Raw genomic sequence first — 27,685 nt, forward strand, 5'->3', positions numbered from 1 at the left:
GAACTCACGACCCCTGGTTTACAAGACCTGTGCTCTAACCACTGAGCTGGTGGGTGACTGGTAGATGCCAAGCAGAGGGAAAAAGAAGCATAAGAAGCTGATGGGTTGAGGTGGAGAAAAATAAGTTATACGGGGTGTGGTGGTGATAGGTAGGAACAGAGGCTGCCAGTGGTGGAAGCTGGTGTGGAGGAGAAAGTGATTCAATAAACATCTGGGATCCTGGGCATTTTAATTGGAGAGGCAGGACATGCTGATTTTGCTTGGTACAAATTGATTTTTCTTTTTCATTGTAACTCCACACTGTAATTGCACTCCATTCTCCTGCTCACAGAAGAACCCCTCACACTGTTCTAGGTAAATGTGATAAATAAACATAAACCTTATTAAAGAGTTAGATGCCAGCGACCCGGGTTCCAATCTGCCGTTGTCTGTAAGGAGTTTGTGCATTCTCCCCATGACCATGTGAATTTGCTCCAGTTTCCTCCCACATTCCAAAGGTTGGAAGGTTAATTGGTCACATGGGTGTATTTTGGCAGTGCGGACTCATGTGCCGGACGGGCTAGTTACTGTGCTGTATCTCTGAATAAAGTGTAAGAGAGTCAGAGGGAACTGCAACTGGCATTCTTGATGAAGGGTTCCAGCCTGAAACAAGCTGCTCGATCTGCTGAGTTCCTCCAACAGATTATATGTTGCTCCAGATTCCAAAATCTCCTGTCTCCTGCCTGTACTTGATTTCACTGTTCGGTAGTTTCTTTCAAGAATGTAGAATGGTGATGCAATAAGCCTCACACTCTTGTGTCTGGAGTTCTGCGTGCTGGACTTCAGGAAAGACATTATAAAGATCGTGCAGAAGGGATTTATTGAATTGATTCCAGGAATGACGGCTTTAGTAGTGTGGATGGGTTGGAGAAGCCAGAGTTGTCTGCTTGTTTCAGCCTTTTTCCCGCCAGAGTTTGAACCACTTACCCCTTATTATGTCCTTTCTGTACTCTTCGCAGACAACCGTGTTCACACATCGCGAGCTCAAGTAGCCATCAAAGTCCTCGACATCAATGACAATGCACCAGAATTCGCAGAACCCTATGAGGTCGATATGTGTGAAAATGCAAATTCAGGAAAGGTGAGTAGCATTGAGTAAATTCCGTTTTCATTCTCTGTGGAAGGTGGGGAGGATTGAGTAAATTCCGTTTTCATTCCGCTGTTGAAGGTGGGGAGCATTGAGTAAATTCCATTTTCATTCCACTGTGGAAGGTGGGGAGCATTGAGTAAATTCCATTTTTATTCCGCTGTGGAAGGTGGGGGGCATTGAGCAAATTCCGTTTTCATTCCGCTGTTGAAGGTGGGGAGCATTGAGTAAATTCCATTTTCATTCCACTGTGGAAGGTGGGGAGCATTGAGTAAATTCCATTTTTATTCCGCTGTGGAAGGTGGGGGGCATTGAGTAAATTCCGTTTTCATTCCATTGGATTGCTCCATAGAAAATCAAAAGCGAGAAGGAATGAGATAGTGAGAAAGTAAATAGTTTCTAATGGAGCCCTTTTGGATTTAAGGTACACCTCCTCCTACTGGAATGTACAGCAGCCATTGGCTCAACAAGATGTTGTTGCAAGTTAAGTGCCTTCAGAATGGCAATAGCCTGTGTCCATTCATTGCAATTTCTGAATATTAATTAAATGTTTATTCTCTGCTTCCTTGTTGCAGCTCATTCAAACAATTAAGGGTGTGGACAAGGATGAAAGTGCCAATGGACCAAGGTTAACCTTTACCATGGCACCAAATCAGAATTTTACATTATCACAGAGCAGCGGTAAGTTTATTCTTCAACCACACACTCCCATTTTCACAGCAATGTGAAACATATTGACCTATCTCCCAGGACCACCAACAATCAAAATTCAACATCAAGTCATGAGGAGATATCAGGACATAGGACTAAAAGCCGAGCCACTAGGATAACTCTTCAGATGGTGCTGTGAGCATTTCTCACTCCTCCATCTACCCCCCCCCCCCCCCCCACCCCTTTACGGGAAGGAAGACATTTACTAAGATGATGCCTAGATTAGAGGTTATGAGCTATAAGGAAAGGTTGAACAAACAGGTTGTTTACTCTAAAGCTTCAGAGGCTGAGGGGAGACCTGATAGAAGTTTATAAAATTATGATAGGCATTGACTGGGTAGACAGTCAGGTTCGTTCTCCCAGGGTAAACATGTCACATACTAAAGAACCTGCATTTAAAGTGAGGGGCGGAAAGTTTAAGGGAGATGTGTTTTTTACACAGTGGATGTTGGGTGGCTGGAATGGGCCACCAGGGGACTGGTGGAAGCAGATATAATGGGGATTGAAGAGACTCCTAGACGGACACAATAATCTGCGGGGAGTTGAGGGGTATGTATCAGGTAAAGGCAGCAGAATTTTAGTTTAACTTTCAGTTTGGCACAGCACTTGGGCGTAAAGGGACTGCTTCCAAAATGGACATGTTCTCTGTTCGACATTTGCTCCATCAAAGAGGAGAGGGATCAAAAGAAAGAGGCATTCAGTGTTAGAATTCTAACCAAGGTTTTGGCTTCCTGTGCTGATTTTAATGATTGTCCAGGAGTTGGGGAAGTTGAGCTGTAATGCTGGAGGAGATTACAGCAACAGCGAGGATTTGTAAGTGACCATGAGTGTTTTGAAAACCTTGCCAGGTTGGCACCCATTGCCGACAGCAAACACCTTAATTGCTTTTCATCATTGAAGTACTCGTGGAGAAGGTTATAGTTGTCATCTTTGGAATTCAGCAGCCAACATATGTGTTGAAAACTCCTACAATGAACACACAATCTGCGGGTTTTTGAAAAATGGAATGAAAATAAATAAATCTGGTACAAACATTCAAGAGAAATACTCTGTTCTCAAACACAAGAAGTGTGCCATGGGATTATTTTCTAATGACTTGAGAAGGCAATCTGCTCATTCAAAAGAACTGTCACCAACCTCTCTAGCTCTTCAGTACTAGACCCAAGCTCCATCCTAGATGAGGAATTTTACCCTTTGACTACTCGCTCCTCAACCCCAGTGAGTTCTGGTCCTCTCCCTCTGAACAACAACTCCCTCCATCTCACCCCTGTCTTTCCTTCCATCCTCTAAGCTAGCACACATTCTTTAAACAATATGAGTAGATAGCCAAAGGACCAAAGGACCAAAGTGTAATCTGTGTGTGGAGCCAGGCAAGGGAAGATTTCTCATCTGCATTCATATAAGCCTAAAATATTTTAAAAAATCCATGTAATAATGTTTCTGCAGTAGATATGTATGTCGAGGCATCTCTATGTTATGATTATGTATGAAATAATAAGTTTTCATAAGGGGGAAAATGGAAGGGGAGGCCTTAGACAATGGTTCTCAACATTTTTTAAACTATGGCATAAGTGCTCTATGGTTAGTAAGGGATTACTTAAGGTAGTATGTGAGTGGGAGAACAAGGTTGAGAACCACTGGTCTAAACTTTTCAATTTGATCTCCATCGGTCTGTGAGAACCAGCTCCCACGTGTGCAAATGACATCATCACATGTACAAAGAATTCAAACCACTTGGTCCAATTTCCTGAGTTTAAGAGGAGATTGTAGGAAGAGACCAGAACATTTTTAAAATGTTTTTGTGCACGATTAACAAAATGTAATTGAGAACCACTGGTCTAAACTTTTCAATTTGATCTCCATCGGTCTGTGAGAACCAGCTCCCACGTGTGCAAATGACATCATCACATGTACAAAGAATTCAAACCACTTGGTCCAATTTCCTGAGTTTAAGAGGAGATTGCAGGAAGAGACCGGAGCATTTTTAAAATGTTTTTGTGCACGATTAACAAAATGTAAACCAAGCATAAAACAAGTTCTGGGCTATCCTCTCTATAGTTTTAGTGACCGCTGTTAGCACAGTCTCACAGGACTCAGTAGTTGATGGAATCTGGAGCAAAAACATTCTACTGGTGGAACTGAGCAGTTCGAGCAGGATCAGTGGGTGAAAAATGAATGGGCAATTTTTAGGTATTGGATCCTCCAAAACAGCAGCCCACTGGCCCTCCTTAACCCACTGAGATCCTCCAGCAGATGTTTTTTACCACCTCTTCAGTCCCTTTTGGCAATTGCATCCTCAAAAAATATATAGAACATTGAACACTACAGGTCCTTCAAGGTTCTTCATTCCACATGTCTGTTCTGAACATGATGCCCAACTCAAATGAAAACTTAGCTGCTTGCATGATACATATCCTTCCATCCCTTTCATATTGTGTCTATGTGGAAGCCTCGTAAATGCTACTATCATTCCTGCTTCCATCACTACTCCAAGCAGTCCTTTCCAAGCACCACCGCTCCGTGTAAAATAAATTGACCCGCACATCTCCCTTAAACTTTTAACCTCTAACCCAGTGGTTTTCAACCTTTTTCCTTCCACTGGCATCCCATTTTAAGTATTCCCTATCCCATAGGTGCTCTGTGATTAGTAAAGGATTGCTTAAGGTGGTATGTGGGTGGAAAGAAAAAGTTCGAAAACCACTGTTTTAATTGTATCCAGTTGACTCATTATGTGCACAGTTTCATAACTCCAAAGGAAATGGGTCAATAAAAAAATATTTCTGTGACAATTGGGTCTTGAGCAGTGGTTCTCAACCTTCTCTTCCCATCCACATACCACCTTAAGCAACCTCTTACTAATTACAGAGCACCGGTGGCCTAGGGATTACTTAAAGTAGGATGTGAGTGGAAAGAGAAAGGTTGAGAACCACTGCTCTAACCTTAAATGCATGTCCTCCTGTACTTGACATTTTTTCCTGGGAGAAAGATTCTGACTGTCTACCCTATCAAGAGAAGCAAAGGAGAATTTGTTCAGGGACACTTGGTGTCCTGCAGCTCCAGAAGCCTTGAGAGCCCAGGACATGAATCCATGGACACTAGGTCTCTGTGAAGGAACTCTCTTTTGCTTCTCTTTCTTCTTCTGGGTGGGGTTGCTGGACTAGTGGCACCTCTCTGCATGCCTTTATGGAAGGTAAAGGTAAATACATTTTGTGTATTATGTATGTGACAATAAAGGAATCGAATCATAATTTTCTTTTTAAAAATTAATAATTCAGCACAGTAAATGGCCCTTGTGGTCCATGAAACATGTGCCGCCCAATTAACCTACCAACCCCATCCTTTTTGGAGGGTGTGAGGAAAGTGGAGCACTCAGAGAAAACCCACGCAGATCATGGGGAGAATGTACAAACTCCTTGCAGACAGTCCTGGTTTTGAGCCTGGGTCACTGGTGTTGTATTAGTGTTGCACTAACTGTTATGCAAGCCATGCCACCCAGCAGGCAGAACTTCTGTCAGGTCTCTCCTCAGCTTCACTTAAGCTTTTTTCCCCCCTTCCCTTTAATTTCTCTGGTGTGTGACACCCTTTTACCCTTGGGCGGGACATTCATCTCCATAGAGACCAGAGGTACTTGAGAGGCCACAACATTCCATTGTAATCACTTGCTCTTCCATTTGCCTCGTCATACGATTTTGAAGATAATCATTTATCTCTTCGGTCTCAATGGGGCTCTTCAAATACTCACTTCATTTAATTTCCAGTGACCTCTGCAACCCTGTTGCTAATCACAGAGACTAATTGGAAAAAAGATATTCTGATTGTTGCATGACACCATTACCAAAAGTAATTGGGAGCTAATAAGATTTTAATGACACTCATTTGGAATTCCCAGCTATGTGGAGATCTGATATGGAGGCCTCCAATCATTGGGAGGAATTCAAGACATTAGCATTTGAGAAATCCCCTCATCTTTCTGATGTAATGGAATGGGGACTGGAGGTACTGAATTACAGAGAGGCCTGTTATAATCCACGGATATTGGATGCATTATATTAAGTAACTCCAAAAGTACAAAGACAGCCCAATCTAATTGAAATTGTTGAACTATGATTTACATACCAATGTTTGGAGATATCTCCAGATACAGGAGAATACACATCATTAAAGGGAAGGATTAAAGGGGAAACACATCGAGCTTTTGGAGCAAACCTTTGGTGGAGTGTACCATTCTCTACTCTAGACTGTCTTAGTGATTGGAATCCAGAGTAGAACATGTAGCTGAAGAACTACATTCACATAAGAACTGAAGAAACAGGAGTAGGATTTGGCCATCTAGGCTACTCTGCCATTCAATAAAATCATGGCAGATCTGGCCACAGACTCAACTCCACTTACCTCCCCATAATCATTAATTCCCCAATTCTTTAAAACTGAGGCAGTCTCTACTGCTTTCTTGGGCAGAAATGTCACAGATTCACTACTCTCAGGGAGAAACAATTCCTCCTTATCTCTATCTTAAATATACTCTCCCAAATCATGTCCACTCATTCTAGATTCACCTGCCAGTGGAAACAACCTCCCCGCTTTTATCTTATCTAATCCTTTCATTAGTGGGTGTGACTACCAAAGGGTTTCCAACAATCCTGTAATGTATAGGACATCCAGTATATAAATGGGAAATTAGCTGCCATATGGTATGCTTTATCCTTAGTGCCGTTATCGTGAACCGAGAGTCCAACCTTACAAGAATGAATGTCTGGGCTTATCCTGAACTGAATCTTTCTGGGTCAGGTTGATATAATTTGTTAATTGCTTGGGATCGCTGGCAAGGCCTGCATTTATTGTCCATGCTTTATTGTCTTTGTAAATGTGCTGGAGAATCACTTCCTTTAATGAAGTCCATCTGATGAAGGATCTCAAACAGTGATACTGCCGAGGATTTAGACCCAGAAGGTACATTTCCAAGTCAGCATGGTGTGTGTCTAAGAGGGAAGTGTTCATGTGGTGATGTTAGTGTACCCCTCACGTTCAAGTTAATTATCATCTGACTGTACATATAAAACCAGACAAAATATCCATCTCCCTTCAACTCACTCCCACCTCCATCCCTCTCCTTCCGATTCACTCCCACCTACTTCCCTTGACTCACTCCCACCTACATCCCCTCCCTCAATTCACTCCCACCTATATCTCCTCCCTCAACTCACTCCCACCTACATTCCCTCCCTCGACTAACTCCCACCTACATCCCCTCCCCCAACTCACTCCCACCTACATCCCCTCCCTTCCTCCCTCCTCCCCTCCCTCGATTCACTCCCACCTACATTCCCTCCCTCAACTCACTCCCACCTACATCCCCTCCCTTGACTCACTCCCACCTACATCCCCTCCCTCGACTCACTCCCATCTACATCCCCTCCCTCGACTCACTCCCATCTACATCCCCTCCCTCGACTCACTCCCACCTACATTCCCTCCCTCGACTCACTCCCACCTACATCCCCTCCCTCGACTCACTCCCACCTACATCCCATCCCTCGACTCACTCCTACCTCCCCTCCCTCGACTCACTCCCACCTACATCCCCTCCCTTGACTCACTCCCACCTACATCACTCCCTCAGTTCCTGCATCTATTACATGTTCTTCCCTTCTTGACAAGGTCTCTCATTAGTGCCCCAGTGTGCAGTGCCAGGGTCCGTCATGAAGCTTTAATATCCAAAGCTTTCACTAAACTTTGACAAACCTACCATACTAACCATCTCCATTCTGACTTCTCCATATTAATAGCTACACAAGGAGATGACATATCATAGCAGTGTAAAAATGATGACATTTTCTGCCCTTATTAAATAGCTTATTGCATTATACATGTTGTACTACTGAAGATCACATTGGGTATATGAGATGAAAGTTAATGAGATGCCTTCAAACTGTGTGAGATTCATTCACCTCCTCCTCCTCCTGTTGAATATTTATGTAAATGCTTCTTAAAAAAATTTTAAGGGTAGAAGAAAAATAGCTGTGTAAGTATATTTAAACTTTGGGAATCAATTCTTCTGGACCTTGCATGGTGTTTGATGGGCTAATTATGTCATAAAGAATGCAGGATGCGTGATAGAAACGCAGAAGCTGGACTGGGACTGGAAGAATTATGCAGACAAAGATAATGTCGAGTTTCAAGATTTGGTGTGCCTCGTTCTGTGAAAGGTTAATGAAGGTGACCGTGTTCTCTTTGCAAAAGGAATGACTTTAACATGACCTTATAGAATTCTTTTATTTGAGATTATGCTGGACCTGATCTGGAAAAATTATTCACAGAGATGCAAAGTTCAAAATCAGTTAAATCAATTGTGGGCTTGCAATGTATTGCCCATTTCATCCATGCTGGCGTTTATGTTGCATGGGAATCTTGCCCTCACTCATCCCCATTTCACCAGCAGATCCTTTCATTCCTTCGCCCCTCTTCCAACATGAGCAACATTTTCCTTTACATGGCGCAGTCAAATACTGCAGATGCCAAAAACCCAGCTAAAATCAGAAAATATTGGGAGCAGGTGAAGCAGCATCTATGGAGAGAGAAAATTGATCAATGGGCTTTAATTATTCTGGTGAAAGGTCTTTTCCCTGGGACATTAACTGTGTTTCTCTGCACAGGTGCTGCCTGACCTGTTGAGTTTTCATATCCGTTCCCTCACCAACTTCCATTGCGTCAGGACATCCCAAAGCTCATTGCATCCTTCTGACATTACTGACCCAGCACACGTTTGTGGTACCTGCCAACTGCAGACATTATTTATTTATTATTTTCCTTTTGCATACCGATAATCTTTTTCCCTCTTTTGTGTTAATTATATCAAAATTGTTGTTAATGTACCTGACGGTATCTGTGTGACTCGAGCAAGTAAGACATTCATTGCATCTGTACATTGTATATAGTAAAACCCCTGGTATCCAGCACCTATGAGGATTAGTAGATGCAGGGTAAATGTATTTTCTGGTTGCTTGAGTATGAATGGAGAACTAACTGCGAGATACACAAATTTTAAACTTAGCCATACTTTTTATCCATTTCTTTTCTGCGATTTTTTTTTTTTTAATTTTTTTTTGGTCAGTTGCTTGAATTCCAGAAAACATTCAGTTATTGAAGTGCAATCCTTCTGTAATGTTGGAAAGGAGACAGTGAAATAGCACTTAGGAAAATGATGGTGTTGATGAGAGTTTAACATGGAGTGGACAGGGTTGCAAAGAAGGCATTTGTCACCCTTTCCGTTATCAGTCAGGGAACTGTACAGGACATTGGCGAGACCAAACTTGGAGTATTGTGCACAGCTACATTAAACTAGAATGCAGAAAAGATTGAGGAAAATGGTATTGGGGGGAGGGATGTGGTGTCTAGAATTATGAGAGGCTAGCTAGGCTGGGACATTTCTCCCTAGAGTGCTAGAGACTGAAGGGGTGGGGAGGTGGGGGGGGGGGAGAGCTTACAGAGGTTTATAAAACCATGAGGGATGTAGGTAAGATAAATAGTCAGAGGATTTTTTTCTCAGATTAAAACAGTAATAACACTATCTGGATACAGTGATCATTTTACACGTGCTTGCGGTACCTGCCAACTGCAGACATTATTTATTTATTATTTTCCTTTTGCATACCGATAATCTTTTTCCCTCTTTTGTTCAAAACTGCTTCTTGCCTGTGTCATGCAAGCCCCATAAATTCACTTCAGTTTATGCTTGGATCAATGACCTGCTGCCTGTGAAGGAAAAATGCTCAGACTGCCATTATTGGTGGTGGCGCACTGCGTGGTGGGCAGCCATCTTCACGGATGAGGGAGGCGGACATATCGGAGAAAGCATGTTCTTCTCCAATTGCATGCTTTCCTACATATGGCCATGCCTCCTGAATTCTGAGTGACTCCCTTCAAAAGGAAGGCATTTAAACTGCCCTTGCCAAGGACAATTGGGGTGGACACTCAGATCATCCCTCTTCCCTGCAAGTCCCATCAATGAATAAATTGAAGAGACCTCTGGTTTTGTGTCATCCATCTCCAATCCAGGATCAGGGAACTTAGAACTGAATTAACTTTGCATCAATTTCCATTTGCAAACAGGCAGAATAAATACTGTATCTACAAGATTATTCAATGCTTAAATATGTGCATATATCTTTCGATAATGTTATTATTATTTAGATGAAAAAGTAAACACTACCACTCCCCTGCTCATCCAGCACAGCCCAATCAATGTTTCCTGAATGGAACTCAGTGGGTCGAGCAACATGAGTGGGAGAAAAAGAATAAAAACACAGAAATGCTGGAGGAACTCAGCAGGTCTCACAGCATCCACAGGAGGTAAAAATATGTTCCCAACATTTAGGGCCTGAGCCCTTTTCCAAGGTATGAGCAAAAAGGCACCTAAACAAGAAGGCTGGGGGAGAAGGGCAGACAGGACAGGGGCAGGAGTACAGGCCAACAGACATGAATAAAAGGAGATGATGGGAAGTGATGAGGCCAGAGAAAGTGCATGAGGCAGTGGTTTGATGAGTTTTGGTGGAGTCCTGTTGAAGGGTTAAGCAAGAAGAGGTGTCTGCGAGCTGTCGTCCAGCTTCAACCAGACAGAGGTCAGTGCGCCAGACCACAGCAGTGCCACCCTTGCCTGTGGGCTTGATAGTGAGGTTGGGATCAGTGAGGAGAGAGTGGAGGGCAAGGCGTTCCAAGAGGGTGAGATTAGAATAAGTAAGAGGAGTCATGGTCGAGGCAGTTGATGTCTCAAAGGCATTTAGAAATATAAAGGTCCAGAGCAGGCAGAAGGCTGGAATGAGGTGTCCAGGAGGAGGAAGAAGGTTTAAGGCAGGAGAAGGGGTCTGTAGTGGGGGTGGGGCTGAGAATGCTGGTTGTAGAAGTAGACATGGAGACAGAGTTGATGGAAGAAGTGTTAGGGTAATTCCTGTGGACACTGTGACACCTGCTGAGTTCCTCCAGCAATTTTGTGCTTTTATGGCAATCACAGCACCTGCAGACGTTTGCGTTTCACTCCTGGGAGAAAAAGAATGAGCAAAGTTTCGGGTCAGGACCCTTCATCAAGAATAGATGAAGAGCTTCAATACAAAATGTCCACCATCTTTTTTTCTCCCATGGATGCTGCTTCGCCGCAGAGTTTCTCCAGCAGATTGCAGCATTGGCAGTCTCTCCTACTTCTTTACTGGGAAGATACATCAGTGTTTGGCCAGCGGCAGAATATCCATGATTGCATTGAAAGGAAGGGGCCAGAAGATTGAACTCACTCCTATTTTATTGGTTTCTGTTTAGCGAGACAAGACTTTGCCTGATCCTCCAAGGTGGACACTATTTCCGTGAGGACTGTACCATTCACTGATGCCCTGGCCATTAGCCAAATGTAGAAAATAGAACAGTACAACACAGTATAAGCCCTTTGGCCCACAGTGTTGTGCCGACCTATATAAACCCACTCCATCCACAACAATCTATCTCTTCCCTCCCTCACACTGTAGCGTCTCTAATGGTAGCACTACCGAAATGAGAGACATCCATAGGTGAACCAGTAACTGAACTTCATTTTGAATTTCTCGTGCTGCTCGAGGAAACCACCCACTTCCTGTGAGGGGCGTGCTGGCCTTAGGAAGTGACGTCAGCGCGCCGCAGCATCACTCCCCATCCAGCATCACGGAAATGGCACTGTCTGCCAGGCCTGTCACCAACAATGGGCTTCTCCTCAGAAGGGAAGGGGGGGCCCGCGCCACCTTGTGTCAGATGACTGTGGCAGTGATTCGGCCTGTCTAACCATGCTGTTGCTCAGCCTGCTACACATCCCTCTCGAAGAGTCCTGTGAGTGTCTCTATTGTACCAGCCTCCACCACCATCCTGGACAATGTATTCCAGGCACCCACCAATCCATGTAAAAAAACAAATTACCTCTGCCATCACCCCTGCACCTTCCCCCATTTATCTGAAACAGATTTTTTCTGGTATCGGTTATTGCTGTCTTGGGAAAAAGGTGCTGGCTATCCACCCTATCTCTGCCTCTCATAATCTTACACCTAGTATCAAATCACCTCTCACCCTCTAGCTCTCAAAAGGGAGAAGCCTGTCCCTCTTAACCTTTCTGCACGAGATCCAATAGGAATCCAATTTTGTGAGTTCAAGCCTCAATCACCAAACTTCAGTTGTCACACCATGAAGGCATTGCACATAAAAGCCCATCTCATTGGTCAAGATAAACTTGATTGTTAATTTAGGCAGATCAGTAAAGAGAAGAGTGAATGTTACTGTGGTCCTTTCACTCTGCAGTCTCTGCGGAGAAGCACATTAACTGATTGTTCATTGCATTTGCAATTTATAGGGTCTTCTTGTGTACAGGTCACCCAGCTTATCCTAGTATACAAGGTTAGCATTAATACCATCACAGCGCCAGTGACCTGGATTTGAATTCACCACTGTTTCTAAGGAGTTTCTACGTTCTCCCAATGTCTGTGTGGATTTCCTCCAGGTGCTCCGATTACCTCCCTTGTTCCAAAAACGTACAGGGTCAGTAGGTTAATTGTGCGGTGTGGGCAGGAAGTGCCTGTTAGTGTGTTTAGCTCCAAATTAAATACGTAAATTAAACATGTAAGCACCATGACTTCACTTCAACATGTGGACAGCATAAGTAGAATAGAAAGACATCCCTTTCTCCCACTGCCACACTGCCTCCCCGTCGATCTCAGCCCTTTCTCTGAAACTGCCAGACTCTGGAGGTGAGGCACCCGACATCTCTGTCTGATAGCCTTTATGCAAAGCCCTGCAGGACCCACCACCATCTGCTCAATGGCACTTGGAGGTGGCTAATAAATGTTGGCCTCACCAATAATGGCCAGATCTTAATTGTGATAACAAGGTTGTCTGTAGCCTACGGGCATTCATGCAGAATCTTGGCATGCGACAGGACAGGCATTGATTTCAAGAAAAACTCTCAAAGGCATCACCTTGGTCACACCCTCTTTTCATTAATACCTTTGGGCAGAGGATACAGAAGTCTGAAATCCAGCAGCTCCAGGTTCAAGAATAGTTTCTTTTTCCAAAAACTATCAGGCTCTTGAACATCCCTGTACTAACCTAACCCTCCCCATAAACTATTCCGGGACCACCAAAATATCTATCTGCACTCTTGGGAGAGGGTGGGAAGGCGAGGGTTTTATTCCTTGGAGTGCAGGAAGATGAGGGGCTGATCTGATAGAAGTGTACAAAATCATGAGGGGAATAGATTGGGTGAACGCAGAGCCTTTTGCCCAGACAAGGGGAGCCAGTAACCAGAGGATTCAGGTTTAAGGTGGGAAAATCTGCAGACGCTGAGATTGTAGTAAAAGCACACAGAAATTCTGGAGGAACTAGGCCGGTTTAGCATTGTCCACAGGAGTCTGTAGGACCTTTGCTGTTAGGCATCAGTTCAACTGGATCTCTGCAGTTGTTATGTCATAAAATTGGCTAAACAGCCAATTTACATCAAATCAGGAAGGGAAATAGTACATTTTTAATTAACTGGAGTGTGAAATAAAGACTAGTACAAACACATAAGATTAAGACAGAAGTTGACATATTATAAATAAACATACTTTTTAATTGTAATATCCATTATGTCTTGAAACATTTATGTTAGGGAATTATAATCCATAATATAAAATTAGTGTTTTTGAGTCGGTGAGTTTACGAAGCAGTAATTATGATTTATTATTCATTAAAAATTCTATTAGATCTCATGAAACAAAACTTATTCAGAGTATGGAATGAGTCCAGCTAGCCAACAGCCTAGATTCACAGAGAAATCAATCCATTGATTCTGTCGAGAAAGGCAATGTATGCAGGGAGGTCATAACAGTGCAGCAACCTTTGGATTTTCATGTTGAACAGGCAGAGAAATGGTTGGTTTTAAGGAGTGGTGACAGAAAACTCAAATAATTTTTTAACTGCTGCAAAATTTGGGCTCATATTCTTTGCAGTTACCCATGTTACAGTGCACGAGCTTCTTGTTTCTACTGCCAGGGGCTTTCTTGATGCCTTGACTTGTTTTCCGTGTAAAGTTCTGCGAGTACTTTGGTGAAGTGCACTGTGTGCTTGCTTAAAAGGCAACTGAACTATGTGCATGTGAACTAGAAGCAGGAATTGCCATCTCAGAGGGAGACCCCAGTGATCCTCTCTGCCACTTTTATGATCCTATGATTGATCTCCGATCCAATTCTCTACAGCAACCGTTCCACGCTGTGATGCAACAGGACAGGAAACTCTCAATAGAGGTCTTGTAGAAGGGTGACATGATGGTGGCCGGTAACCTTGCCCGCTTATCCTGAGAAAGAGCAGTTGCAGTTGTGTCTTCCTGACAAATGAGGAGATGTTGAGTGTCCATGATAGGTCACTTATTCAGTGCACTCCAAGGGACTTGTGCTCTCTACTCTCTACTACAGAGTTATTGATGTGTAGTGGATGGTGGTCGTTCCTGAAGTCCACGATCATCATCCACAAAGACTTGCACTATTAAAGGGACTTCCATTTCTAGAGAGGTTTCTGGTAAGATGACACTCTCTCTTGAATGGATTCCTGATGATAAGACTCTTTCCATCAAAGGGGATCCTGACTGTGAGGCTGCACCTGTTGAAGAGGTGCAGTGAACGGGTTCCATATTGGGATATAACCACAAATTTCTTGTGACAACGTCTCCTCTCCCCTTACACTAATGCTTTGCTGAGGAAGCTGTAAATATACAAATGTGCTGGAGAAACCCAGCAGGCCTTGCAGTGTCCAAAGGAGGCAAAGATGCATAACCAAGGCCTGAGCCCTTCATCAAGGTATGAACAAAAAGCAGGCAGGCATCTGAGTAAAAATGCAAGGGGAGCGAGGGAAAAAATGGGCAGGGAGAGGAGCATAGGCCCAGAGCCCTGTCTCAAATGAGACCATCTGCAAATCGAAGGAAGAACACCTCTTATTCTGTCCAGGCATCCTCCAACCAGAGGACATTAACATAAACTTCTCCGGTTTCTGGTACCCAGCTCCCCCCCCCCCCCAAAAAAAAAATCTCTCTCATTCTCCATGCCTATGCTCCTTTCCACAAATCTATCCCCTCCAGTGATTTTTTCTTGCCTTTTTTCTGCTGCCCTCTTATCCATGTTCACCTATGGCTTCTTGGCCTGTGCACCTTTCCCCTGGCCCTTCTTCCCTCTTTCCCTAGCCTTTTTATTCAGGTGCCTGTCTTCTTTTTTGCTTGTACCTTGATGAAGGGCACAGTCTGATTATATAATCTTGGCCTCCGATGGACGCTGTGGACCTGCTGAGTTTCTCCAGCTATTTTGTGTATTTACTGCAATCACAATAAAGCTGATTGTTTAGGAAATGTATGTGTTCAGACAGTTCCCGAATTAAAACCGTCCGATTTACGAACAACTCATACTTACGAACCGGCAAGCCGGCCAGAGTAGAATGCCGTCAACTTCCAGTTCGAGCGTGGGTGGGTCAGTACTGGTTTTAAGGAGTGGTGACAGAAAACTCCCATAATTTTTTAACTGCTGCAAAATTTGGGCTCATATTCTTTGCAGTTACCCATGTTACAGTGCACGAGCTTTTTGTTTCTATGCTGTACGATACTCTCGCACAATGCTGCCATCACCCAGCATCACGAGAGAGAAGCAAACCGCATATCACAAGCCCGGGAACTGATTCAAAATTGAAAAGTACGCATTTGATCATCGCACCTGTATACTTTTATTTCTTCTGGTTTACAAGTGACTTGTGAGCTAATCGTTTGATGACTCTTTACAGCTTCCTTGGGTTAAAGGCAGCTAGAAATGAACAGATGCTTCTTTGCAGATGATTCCACCACCAAGTTTCACGTGGCAAAAAATCCTAATACACCTGTACTGTATTTGTACTGTACCAAATCTACCAGGGGAAAGCCCTAAAACTACTGTACTGTACATGCATAATAACAGAGTAACCATGCCTCCAAAGTGTGAATCTGAACCTTTTCAGAAAGGTTCCACAAAGTTCACTGGGCAGTTACCAGGGGCCTCAGCTGCTACAAGGCCAAGCTATGTCGAGAAAAAGAAAAGCTCTGTCCAAACCTCCCTTGATGCCGACTTCAAGAAGTTGATTCCAATAGTAAACCCCCCCTCCCCTCTCCAGCAGCAGAATCAACCCCAGACTCTCCAGCACCAGGTCCATCTTCTCCGACAGTAGCCATCTCCCCATCATCTTCTCCTACATCATCCAATTATGTACTGCGTTATTATGTTTAAGATGTTGTGCATTTGGAAGTGTTTCTTAAGTGTTTTACATGCATAGAAATATAAAATATAAAATATATACTATATATGCTTCATTCTAAGATAAACATTTGACTAACTGACGCTAAATAAGGACTGTGTGTACTCGTTCTGACTTAAATATAAATTCAAGTTAAAGACAGACCTGGTAACAGATCTTGTTTTTATCCTGGGGACTGTCTGTAATGAATGATGGTTTTCAAAAAGCCCAGGAAACTGGTAGTATGAAATTAAAAAAATCTTTGTGGTGTTTTGAGGAATGTGTACAGCATATTTCAAATATTTTGGTAAGTATACCAAATGATGTAATACATGAATGTGAAACTGTTTGTGGTATTCGGAACATGTAGATCAAAAGATTGTTTTCTTTTGAAATCCATATTCTGTGAATGAAACTATGGTCATTTTGAAGAAATATCACAATTAAAACATGATCATTCCAGGAATGAGGATGTCACGAAGGCTGCTTTTATTTTTCATCAATGAAATGGTCATTTTGGCCAATATGGAGACCAAAATAATGTAGTATTTTGGAGAACATGTACGCCATTAAGGAATAGTTGTGGCACTTTGGGGAATATGTACAGTAGGGTCATTCAAAATACTTTTAAGAAGCACCTGGAGGCAAGAAAAAAAATGGAGGGTTATGGGTGTGAGGTAGGAAAGTATTGAGGTTGTTGTGGAGTAGATTTATATAGGTCGGCACAGCATCATGGGCTGAAGGGTCTGTTCTGTGCTGCAATGTTCTACGTTCCACGTTAAAGGGATATTGAGATGACGTCTCCCTCCAGTAGTAGGATCCCTGATGACAAAACTCACTCCAGCATTCCTGACTGAAAGACACCTTCCGTTAAAGGTGTTTGTGTTGCCTAGACTTATACTTTTAAAGAATTATCTGATCATGATATTTTGTTCTTGAAAAGCACCCTTGGCTTTGATGATTTTTGGACTGAAGCATCTGACACAGTGAAAGATTCCCTCCAAGATCCTTGTATAAATCACTCTGTGGCTTTCCTTCTCTCCACAGGACACACAGCTGATATAAAAGTGCGGAGGGGAGCGATGGGCAGGCGGAAGCAGGAGATCTACCTCTTGCCAGTAGTGATCTCAGATGGAGGTGTGCCCCTCCTGAGCAGCACCAATACCTTCACCGTGCGTGTGTGCAGTTGCAGTGCCGATGGCAGTGTGCAGTCATGCAACACTGAACCCTTGACGCTGCCAGCTGGCCTTAGCACTGGAGCCCTGATTGCAATCCTCACCTGCATTATCATCCTTCTTGGTAAGTGGAGCTTCAGAACGAGAGGTGGAGAAGGAGAATGTGCGGGAGTGATAGAGAGCAGGAAAGTAAAGGAACTTGAAAGAAATTAAGGTGGACCAGATCGCTGTGGGGAATGAAATACTTTTGCGTTGAGGTTACTCTTGCAATGAACCAATGAGGTTACACCCAGAAAGATCTGAGAAATTGAAATAAGAAAAATATATAGGGTATGGGTGTGAGGCAGGGAAAAATAATTAGATTTTTGCAGAGTAAGTTTATATGGGTGGGCACAACATTGTGGGCTGAAGGGCCTGTACTGTGCTGGAATGTTCTATTAATATGATATACTGATTAAGTGGTCATGTTGAGGGACAAATAGTGCGATATCTTCTAAGTTCTTCTCTGAAATGATCCCATGGGATTTAAAAACAAAACGAACTGCTCAGCAGGTCAGGCAGCATCTGTGGTCGACGATTCAGGATGAGAGTCCCTATTTCTGTCCTACATACTCAGCCAATCGAGCTTTGGGGCCACCCTCAGAGTATTCCTTTCATCTATTTCCCCTGCTTCATTCCCTGTGACCTCTTCCCTCTCGCAGGGAGAGAGAGCAGAAACAAGGCCTTCAGCCCACTTCATCTGCACCAACCACACAGTTCATTCTCCCCCGCCCCCCCACATCCTCAGAAACTCCCCCACTTACACACTTAGGACAAGTTACAGCAGCTAATTAACTCACTAACGTGCATGTTTTTGGAATGTGGGAGGAAACCAGATCACCTGGAGGAAACACATGAACACCATGAGAACGTGCATACTCCACGCAAACAGTGCCAGATGCCAGGATCGAAGCCGGGATACTGGAGCTGTGAAGCAGCATCTCTTCTAGTTGTGCTACCATGCCTCTTTGCTTCTTCCTGATTCTTCCACTGCCCACATCAGCTCCTTACCAATTTTCCCACCAATGCTCGGATGCCAATTACAGTGCTCATCTGAAAGGGGATTTGTATCCTTAACATTGCATCTGAAAAACTGCACTCTCACTGAGCTACAATCATAGAGTCATACAGCATGGAAACAGACCCTGCGGCCCAATTTCCCCACACTGACCAAAATATCTCCTCCACTTTCCTCACACTCTCCTCCTCCCCCTCCAGTTCCTTCTCCCTCTTCTGCAATAAACTCTACTTTTGAATGTTAACATGCTGCCTTGGCCACACCTATAACGTGGTCGGGTTCCCAAGACCGACATCTATCTTGTGGCCACTGTCACTTAAATTGCTTACAGAAGGGACGTAGTGGCCTCATGGATCACGTGGTGACTGTGTGCTTGTGCACCCGAGGCTCCTCAGAGAAATCGGGCAGCTCAGTGTTCCACTCTGCAAGAAGTACTCCTTGTTTGAACACAACAGGCAACAGCAACGTCTGATACAAAAGTGGTACAAATATCAAGTCATTTGGCCAGGCACCTCCAGTGTCCTTTGAGACATCCAGAAGCATTTTCTAGCACAATCCTTGCTGAGCTCACACAGTAGTTAAATTTTCGATGGCATTGATTGAGTGTGTGGTGGTTATCGAACCTCTTCATCAGCCACTTCCTGAGTGGGTAAGCTGGGTCTCCAATTAGATGCACGGGGATTTCTGTAGGCAGAGCAGTGTAGATTAATAAGTACTTTATGCAATCTCTGAAATCACAAACAATAAGTTCACTAATGTTTTCTAGTGGTCGTTTTACAGGACTGAACCTGACCCTTGGACTTCTCGTGTTTCATTTAAAATTGAGTCAGTCATCCATTCCTTCAATTTAACATCTATATATTTCACTCTCATTGTATCCCATGTGGTTACATGTGACAAAAAAAACCACGATTGATTGATTGATCTGTGCATTCATTACTGTACAATAGGGTATATAAACACATCACGTGGGAAGAGGTACCCGCCTTGATCCTCGGCCTTTCTGGAAATGGGCAAGTTGGCTGAAACTCGAGATTCATGCATGCGACCAGGCCAAACCAAATACACATTTGTGAAGCTGGAACAGCACAAAGTCTGTGTTTAGATCAACATATAAAACAAATTATTTGATAAAGGCCGTCATCCTTACCATTGGTTGTGGTTCACAGAAGCTAGAAGAACAATGGAGTGCCACCCTTTCAGATTGTAGTCGGCTGGTGCTTCCTCATGGGAGGTTCTGATGGGAATTTGTGCCATTGATGGAACCAGCACACATTGGATTCTCCCATTCTGCAAATCCATCCATTGTCTCCTGATGACGTGCACCACTTGGCAGGTCAACAAAATAGCGCTCTCTTCAATGCTTTAGTAAGGGCATACCAGCACACACAGCGACCACCCAACACCAGAAATACAGTATATGGATCAATATTCACATGGGGTAGCATAGCACCACACAGCACCGGCGGGTCTAAGCCAAGGTTCCAGAGGCTGTCACCAGTTTGTTGTCTTGCTCTTCAGTTGTGGCTCAATGAGTTCCAACACTAAGTCAAGAGTGTTCCAAGGTATATGAAAATGACTCTGTCACTCATCTCCATCAAAATGGTTGAGGACATTAGATCAGAACAGGGGCCCATGTGGAGTCTCTCTCCTCCACATTTTTCTATCTAAGACTGGCGTGAATTGACTCACAAGAACTAAATCTCTCTGTCTACGGCACCTATGGTCCGTGCGCCTTTCTGCGTCTACGGCACCTATGGTCCGTGCGCCTTTCTGCGTCTACGGCACTTATGGTCTGTGCGCCTTTCTGCATCTACAGCACCTATGGTTCGTGTGCCTTTTTGCATTAAACATCTCTCTGTTTCTCTTCATTTTATCTTCCAATGTATTTCTGATCACATGAATATGTTGCTCACAAGATTCTGCGTCCATCTGCGCATCATGAAGTCATGTACCATGCACATTAAATGTAGTTGTGCTCTAAGAGTGGTATATGTGTTCACATCAAGATCTACCACCATTTTTGTGTAGAAGCATATGTCAGACGCATATGTTATACATGACACTATTGAGTTACACGTTCTGCCTCTTTTGCCACCGGAATGCCAGCTTGCTGTGTAAAATGTCACACTGACCTGGCATTACGCTGGCTTTCTTTGGTTCTGTGTAAAAGACCAAAGTCGGCTTAATGCCGGGTATTTCTTACAGCAATATCACGGGATTTCTGTGTAAAGATCTCTTTCTTCACCTCCCTGTTCACCTCCATCACCATTTCCACAGAACTATGTACTCAACCCCTCACCCAATTTAATCCTGTCCCTGGACTCTACTCCATTGCTCATTCCCTCATCTGATTTAGATCCCCAAACACAAGGCAACTTTCCTGCCACTATCCCCAGCAGAGGAAAGAGTGGGATCCTCGTTCTTTACCAGAATTTCCCATCTCACTTTTCTTCAGATTTATATTTTAGTTTGTATCCAACTTGAATTGGCAATTTGCTTTATGCAATCCTCCCTGTTATTGCCAGTAAAATTAAGATTTCAAAATCGGAGCCTTTAAGTGCCTTTGTCACTCATTCAATTTCCTTTAATGAACCAAGTGAATTGTCCGCTGCACAGTGGGAAGGGTGTGAACACAGCAGGGGAAATCACAGCATCGAACCGACAATGGCCCTACATCACATTAGATGCCGAATCCCTGAGTGCAATGCCGATATATTGCTTTTCTCCAACAGGTAACATCTAAATTTGTCTTGTCAGAGAAAGCCCATAGCAACTGCCTCAAGCAATATCACAGCTCATTAGTGTCAGCTGTTCTTCACAGGGCACCAGAACATAATGAGCCCATTAAACTGTTTGGACAATAAACTCTGTACTAAAATGTGTTCATTTCAAGTTTAATGCTCAGCTGCTTAGAACGTATCTGGGATGTGCAATAATGCAGTGGGTAGTGCTGCTACCCACCTTCGATTTCCCCCTCCTTTGGCACTCTCTGTGTGGAATTTGAATGCTTTCCATGTGATCCCCATGAGTTTCTTCAGGATGCTCACATCTCCGTCCACGTGCTGTAACGTCACAAACCAGCAGCGATAGAAAATCACCATGACAATGTTGTTTTTCAAAATAATATTTTTATTATTAATTACTTATAGCAGCTTATCTAACTTATCCCCAAAGTATGTGCGAAGGTGTGTGTGTGTGTGTGTGTTGTGTGTGTGTGTGTGTGTGTGTGTGTGTGTGTGTGTGTGTGTGTGTGTGTGTGTGTGTGTGTGTGTGTGTGTGTGTGATTCCCAAACCATTACAGCTTAGGCATAATTCTGGAAAATTATTCCAAAGTCAGTCAGTCTTAGATATTCCAGAAGACTCTTAAACTGAGGCAAAGAAGTGATTACAAATGAGGAGGGAGAGACTGAGAGGCAGACTGCCACAAACTCACGAAACCTTGCTGAGTTACTTCCAGAGCGATTGTCCTTTCATACGAGTGATGGTCACAACTCCCTTTTTCTTTTTGTAGGGGAACAGAAAGGAGTGACTTCACAATGTTTCCAGAACCCAGACATGGGTCAGTCCAAAATGACCATCACAAGGGTCATGATCCAAATGCAGTATTTCTCCTGCTTCCAATACCAAAATGTGGGTCAGTCAAAGTGACCTTTCCTTTGGTCACAATTGAATTTAATAGTCACCCTTCAAAATGACCTTTATTTTGGTCATAGTGTGGTACACTAATTCCCCTTCAAAATGACCCTTCTTTTGGTCATGGTGGGGATCGAAACTCCTCCGGACAGGGAGAATCAAACAAGTTGTCCTTTACCACATGGAGCCATTCCAGTACAGTCCCTTCAGATGCTGCTGCTCAAAGTGCAGCTTCTTTTAAAATGGCTGCTGATCACAAAGTGTGCCATTCCTTTCAGTGTGTCTTTCACATGACACTCCACAGCTGTCCTGAATAAAAGCAACACATCTCTTCTCTTCAAAAGTATTGAAGTGGGTGCACCCTGTACTAGTTGCTGCCAAACTCGGTTCTCTCCACAGTTGGGAATGGTCACAGCTTATACTAGCCTTCAATTTGTTAACCCTTAAAATGACAGTCCCATTAAAATGAAATGCCTCGTAATAGTACTAATGATGTGTGGATTGGTCAGTAGTTAATTGGGGTGCTGTGAATTACCCGCAGCTTGTCGATGTGGAGAAGGAGATTCATAGGGGTGGGCGTTTATTGATCAGCATGTGAAAATGAATAGGTTACAGGGAAATCAATGGTTCTCAACCTTTTCCCACTCACATACCTCTTTAAGTAATCCCCAGGCCATCGGTACTCTGTAATTAGTACGGGATTACTTAAGGTGGGATGTGGGTGGGAAGGTTGAGAAACACTGCTCTAGACCCAATTGTTGCTGAAATATTTTGCTTTAGAAAAATTGTCATTGGCCCATTTCCTTTGGAGTTATGAAACCATGCACATAACGAGTCAATGAGGTATGATTAAAACAGTGGTTTTCAAACTATTTATTTCCACCTTCATACCACCTTAAGCAATCCTTCACTAATCGCAGAGCACTGATGGCAGAGGGAATACTTAAAGTGGGTTGTGAATGCAAAGAAAAAGGTTGAGAACCACTGGGCTAGATGGAATTGGTCTGAGAACCAGCATTAATGCAATGGGCTAAGAAACCTCCATCTATGATTTATTTTCATTCATTTAAAAAAAATCATTTTAATTTAGAGATACAGCATGGCAAAGGCCCTTTCATCCCATGAGCGTGTGTCACCTAAATACACAATTGTACCTACTTAACTTACTAAGCCCATACATATTTGGAAAGTGGGAGGAAACCGGATACCTGGCAGAAACCCATGAAGTTGGGCGAGAATGTACATACTCTTTACAGGTAGCAGTGTATTCAATCCTTGGCACTGTGTAATAGCATTGAGGTAACAGCGATGTGTGAACAAAATATTGGAAAGTGGTTCATGCTGCAAAAGATCAAATTCAAAGCAGTGGCAAAAACTGAGAAGGATGTGAGAAAGGCAGAGGAAACTATTGATCTAAAATTCACTACCTGTACAGGTGGTAGGAGCAGACCCATTGGTAATTTGATAGGAAACATTTCTTTGGAGGGTGACAGGGAAAGGACATGGGGCTGGCACAGGTTTGATGGGTTGCCCTAGCAATTGTTAATCATTCTGCAGACTTTTGAATGTTCCCAATAATTCTGCTTCATAAGAAATCCGAGCAGGAGTAAGCCATCCGCCCCTTTGTGTCTGCTCCACCATTCAATAAAGTCATGGTTGATGTGGCCGTAGACTTAGCTCCAGTTACCTGCCTGTTCCCCATAACCCTTTAATCCTTCACGATGCAAAATTGTATTAACTGTGTCTTCAATCCAGTGAATGAGTCAGTCTTCACTGCTTCCTTGGGCAGAGAATTCCACAACTCTCTGTCAAAAGCAGTTCCTCCTCATCGTTGTCCTAAACCTACTCCCCTGAGTTTTCGTCTCACCTACCAATCAGAAAAAGCATTATAATATGCTTTGTCACCACTAGCTCCTGAGGTAATGTGGATGCAATGAACAAAGGATTTAAGGTGATTTGTAAAAGAATAGTGGTCATGAGAAAAAGAATATTATGAACTCTATAAATGTTTTAGAGAGTTTCCCTTCACTCTATAAAACATTTTTTGTTCTTTATTCATTATTCAGGATCTGGGTGTTGACTGCAAGACCAGCATTTATTCCTCGTCCCTCCTTAGTCGACCTGTCATCTTCCAGCCCCTATCTCTTCTCTCTCCCTCTATACCAATTATCTTCCCTTGCCACTCTCAGTCCCTGATGCAGGGTCATGACCTAGACAGATTCACCTCACCTCACAGATGCTGTTCGACCTGCTGAGTTTCTCCAGCAGTTTGTTTTTTTTTCCTCTGGATTCCAGCTTTTAGCAGACTCTTCTGTCAGCATTTATTACTCATTGCATCTGTCCTCGAATCTTCAGAATCTGCCACCTTGAGCAAATGTTTTCAGACCAGGGCATCACCCACAAAGAACATCCAAACCCATTGCTCATAAGCCATGCGTGGGTCTGAGGTCTGGCAATGAACTTAAAAAGTCCAGGTAGTACAGTCATTGAACGCTCACTGAATCCCAGAATACTATAGCATAGAGGCCCATTGGCTGAAATTGATTGTCATGTGTAATGAAACACAGTGAAAAGCTTTGTTTTGCATGCTATCTAGGCAGGTGAACTTCAGTTTACATTCTTTTTATTTTCTTTTTTTCTGATATATGCTCAATTGTATTGAGCACAGGAAGCTTGCACATGATTCCATCCTTTAAATGTTGGACGTTTTATGTTTCAAAGATGGATACTGTGAAATGGCTGCACCCAACCCAAAATAGTAAAACTAAAGCGCAGGGTGCTGCATTCCAGTAAGTCAAAGAGTGCAGGGTATGGTGATACAAAGTGCGGGGTACAGAGAAATTTATTTAAATGAGCAAAGGTGTCATCTTTTATCAGTGAGGGCTCCATTCAAGTATCTGATAACAGCAGTAAAATAAACTGTCCTTCAATCTGTAGGTTACTTTTTGAGTTCATTTATCTTCTGCCGGATAGAAGGGTGTGGGGGTGGGGGGATGGATGTGGAGAGGATAGGGTGACCGGGGTGGGATGAGTTCTTTAATATGTTGGCAGTGGGACAGCAGGAGATATTGGGCAGAGGGAAGCCTGATTTGTATGACAGCAGGAGTTTCACTCCCCATATTCTACCACTGCCCTATTCTGTCAGGCCAGCTCACAGCATACAATTGACCCACACACAGGGATGGCTTTGGGATCTGGGGGAAAACTGGAGCAACCGGGGTAAATCCACGTAGTCTCAGGGAGAAAATGCAAACTCAACCCAGTCAGCACTTTTGGTCTCGATTTTGACTGCATTTGTAAGGCAGCAGCTCCATTAGTTGGGTCACTGTGTTGAGCATTGAACAAATTACCACCTGACACATCTCCTTCATCCACCTATCACCGACTGAGGCCTCCCCCCTCTCCAATAGTCCCTTTTTCCTTTCTTGGTCCTGAAGCAGATTCTTGACATGAAGTGTTGCCTGCCCATTTCCCGCCTCAGATACTGCCTGACCCACTGATTTGCTCGAGATCTCATTTGCCAGTTGCTTGAGTGCTATGAGTGATGTCATGTATGTACACCGAAAATAAATGTGAACTTTGACTGCTTGCCCTTGGTAACTGGACCTCTCTCCTGTCTGCTCTGCCTTTGCAGTGATTGTGGTTCTGTTTGTGACACTGAGGCATCAGAAAAAAGAGCCCTTGATCGTCTTTGAAGAGGAGGATGTGCGGGAGAACATCATCAGCTACGATGATGAAGGGGGAGGCGAGGAAGACACGGAGGCCTTCGACATTGCCACATTGCAGAACCCTGACGGCCTCAATGGTTTCCTGCCACGCAAAGACATCAAGCCCGAGCTGCAGTTCGTCCCCAGGCAAGGTTTCTGTCCAGCCCCCAACAGCGTGGACGTTGATGACTTCATCAAGGTCAGACTCCAAGAGGCTGACTGTGACCCCACCGCCCCTCCCTATGACTCCATTCAGATCTATGGCTATGAGGGGAGAGGATCAGTCGCCGGCTCCCTCAGCTCCCTGGAATCGTCCAGCACAGAATCTGACCTGAACTACGATTATCTCAACAGCTGGGGACCCCGGTTTAAGAGGCTGGCAGACCTCTATGGGTCGAAAGATGTCTGTGATGATTCTTAACAATTAGCATCTCAGACAGGCCTTAAAACTTCTACAATAAGGAGATAACAACTTTTGAGAGATGGAACGCTGGACTAGATCTTTGGCGGATATACATTCTTTTTATTTTCTTTTTTTCTGATATATGCTCAATTGTATTGAGCACAGGAAGCTTGCACATGATTCCATCCTTTAAATGTTGGACGTTTTATGTTTCAAAGATGGATACTGTGAAATGGCTGCACCCAACCCAAAATCATTTCCATCGCTCACCTGTTTTGTGCCCTGCCTCCAATACCTCTCAACCTCACCCCACTCCCATCATCAGACAATGAAAGCAAAACAATCGAGTCGGCTTCCTCTGAGATCGCACTGAGCATTCTGGGCGAAACATGGCCAATGCTTCAAAAGAAATACAAAAAAACCCATCTGAGGTCAGTTATTGTGGGGCAAGAGAGAGAGCAAGGAGAGAGGAAAATCAAGCAGTAAGTTCTGCAAAAGTTTGAGACTTATGGAAATGGAAGGTGCCAAGAGAAGAACACAGCCTGAATATTGAGCCTTAAGTATTGGAGATTTTCATGAATGAAACTTTAACATTCATGACACAGTATTCCCTGTGCTACATTTTGCAGTGACATTGAAAGCTTTGACGGGCACAAAACAAATCTGTCTTTGCAAAAACAAAAGAACAAGACCTTATTCCTGTTTAAATCTTGTAAACCTTTTTTTTTTGGCCTTGTATTGTGTTTAATATGTTCCGGGCACAGAATTTGTTCCCATTGCAGTGACAAATGTCTGATGTCTATGTCATTTCTATGTGTCGATTTGTACAATCTTAAAAGTTCTTATTTTAGTAAAAAAAAACATGAATCTCAATAATATGAAAGGCAACAAAATGTTAAGGCATCACTATTCTATTTTATGGACATTGTATTTCTGCATTATTATTGCGCTTCATCCAGAGAAGCCAAAATTTACAATAAAAGGATTTTTCTACAAGTTGTTATCAATGGTGCAGGGTTGTAGGGGCTTGAGATGTGAAACCGTGGGTCACCAAACCAATCAGATTGGCGAAGGATTGACAGCGTAAGGGCATAAGAAATAAGAGCAGGAGTCGGCCATCTGCCGTTCAATGAGATCATGGCTGATCTGGTTGTGGACTCAGCCTTTTCCCCTTAACCCTCAATTCCCCAACCATGTAAAAATCTATCTGTCTGTGTCATGGATACATTTAACGAGGTGGCCTCTACTGCTTCCTTTGTCAGAGAATTCCACAGATCCATTAGTCCCTGGGAGAAGCAGTTGTTCCTCATCTCTGTCTTAATTGTACTCGATGAATCTTGAGGCTGTGTTCCTGGGTTTGTTGGTTACACTTTACTTCCTATGGATGCTGTGTGACCTGCTGAGTTTCTCCGCCAATGTCTGCAGACTTTCTTGTTTAACATGAGATCATTTTTAAACAAGGAACTCTGTACACACTGATTATAAGATATAAAATTTGATTTGTGAGAAATCCAACTGGGGAAAAAAAAACCCAGCACAGAATGTAAAGGGAGAGTTATGGAGAGATAATTGTTTGAACACTACAAA

General features: G+C 43.4%; 1 protein-coding gene across 20 annotated transcripts in view; it reads left to right on the forward strand.

Annotated features, from left to right (window-relative positions):
* The window catches only part of LOC138745024 (cadherin-11-like), a 193,918-nt gene extending 166,824 nt beyond the window's left edge, over window positions 1–27,094 (forward strand). For all 20 annotated transcript variants that reach the window (XM_069902059.1, XM_069902047.1, XM_069902063.1 and 17 more), the window contains 4 exons: window positions 999–1,120; window positions 1,702–1,807; window positions 17,168–17,419; window positions 25,623–27,094. In XM_069902059.1, the coding sequence (XP_069758160.1) occupies window positions 999–1,120; window positions 1,702–1,807; window positions 17,168–17,419; window positions 25,623–26,116 (974 nt within the window). In that variant the 3' untranslated portion in view covers window positions 26,117–27,094. The remainder of the gene's footprint in view (window positions 1–998; window positions 1,121–1,701; window positions 1,808–17,167; window positions 17,420–25,622) is intronic.
* The last annotated feature ends 591 nt before the right edge of the window (window positions 27,095–27,685 follow it).

Source organism: Narcine bancroftii, chromosome 10 (genome assembly GCF_036971445.1).
Source record: "Narcine bancroftii isolate sNarBan1 chromosome 10, sNarBan1.hap1, whole genome shotgun sequence".
In the NCBI taxonomy this organism is placed as follows: Eukaryota; Metazoa; Chordata; class Chondrichthyes; order Torpediniformes; family Narcinidae; genus Narcine; species Narcine bancroftii.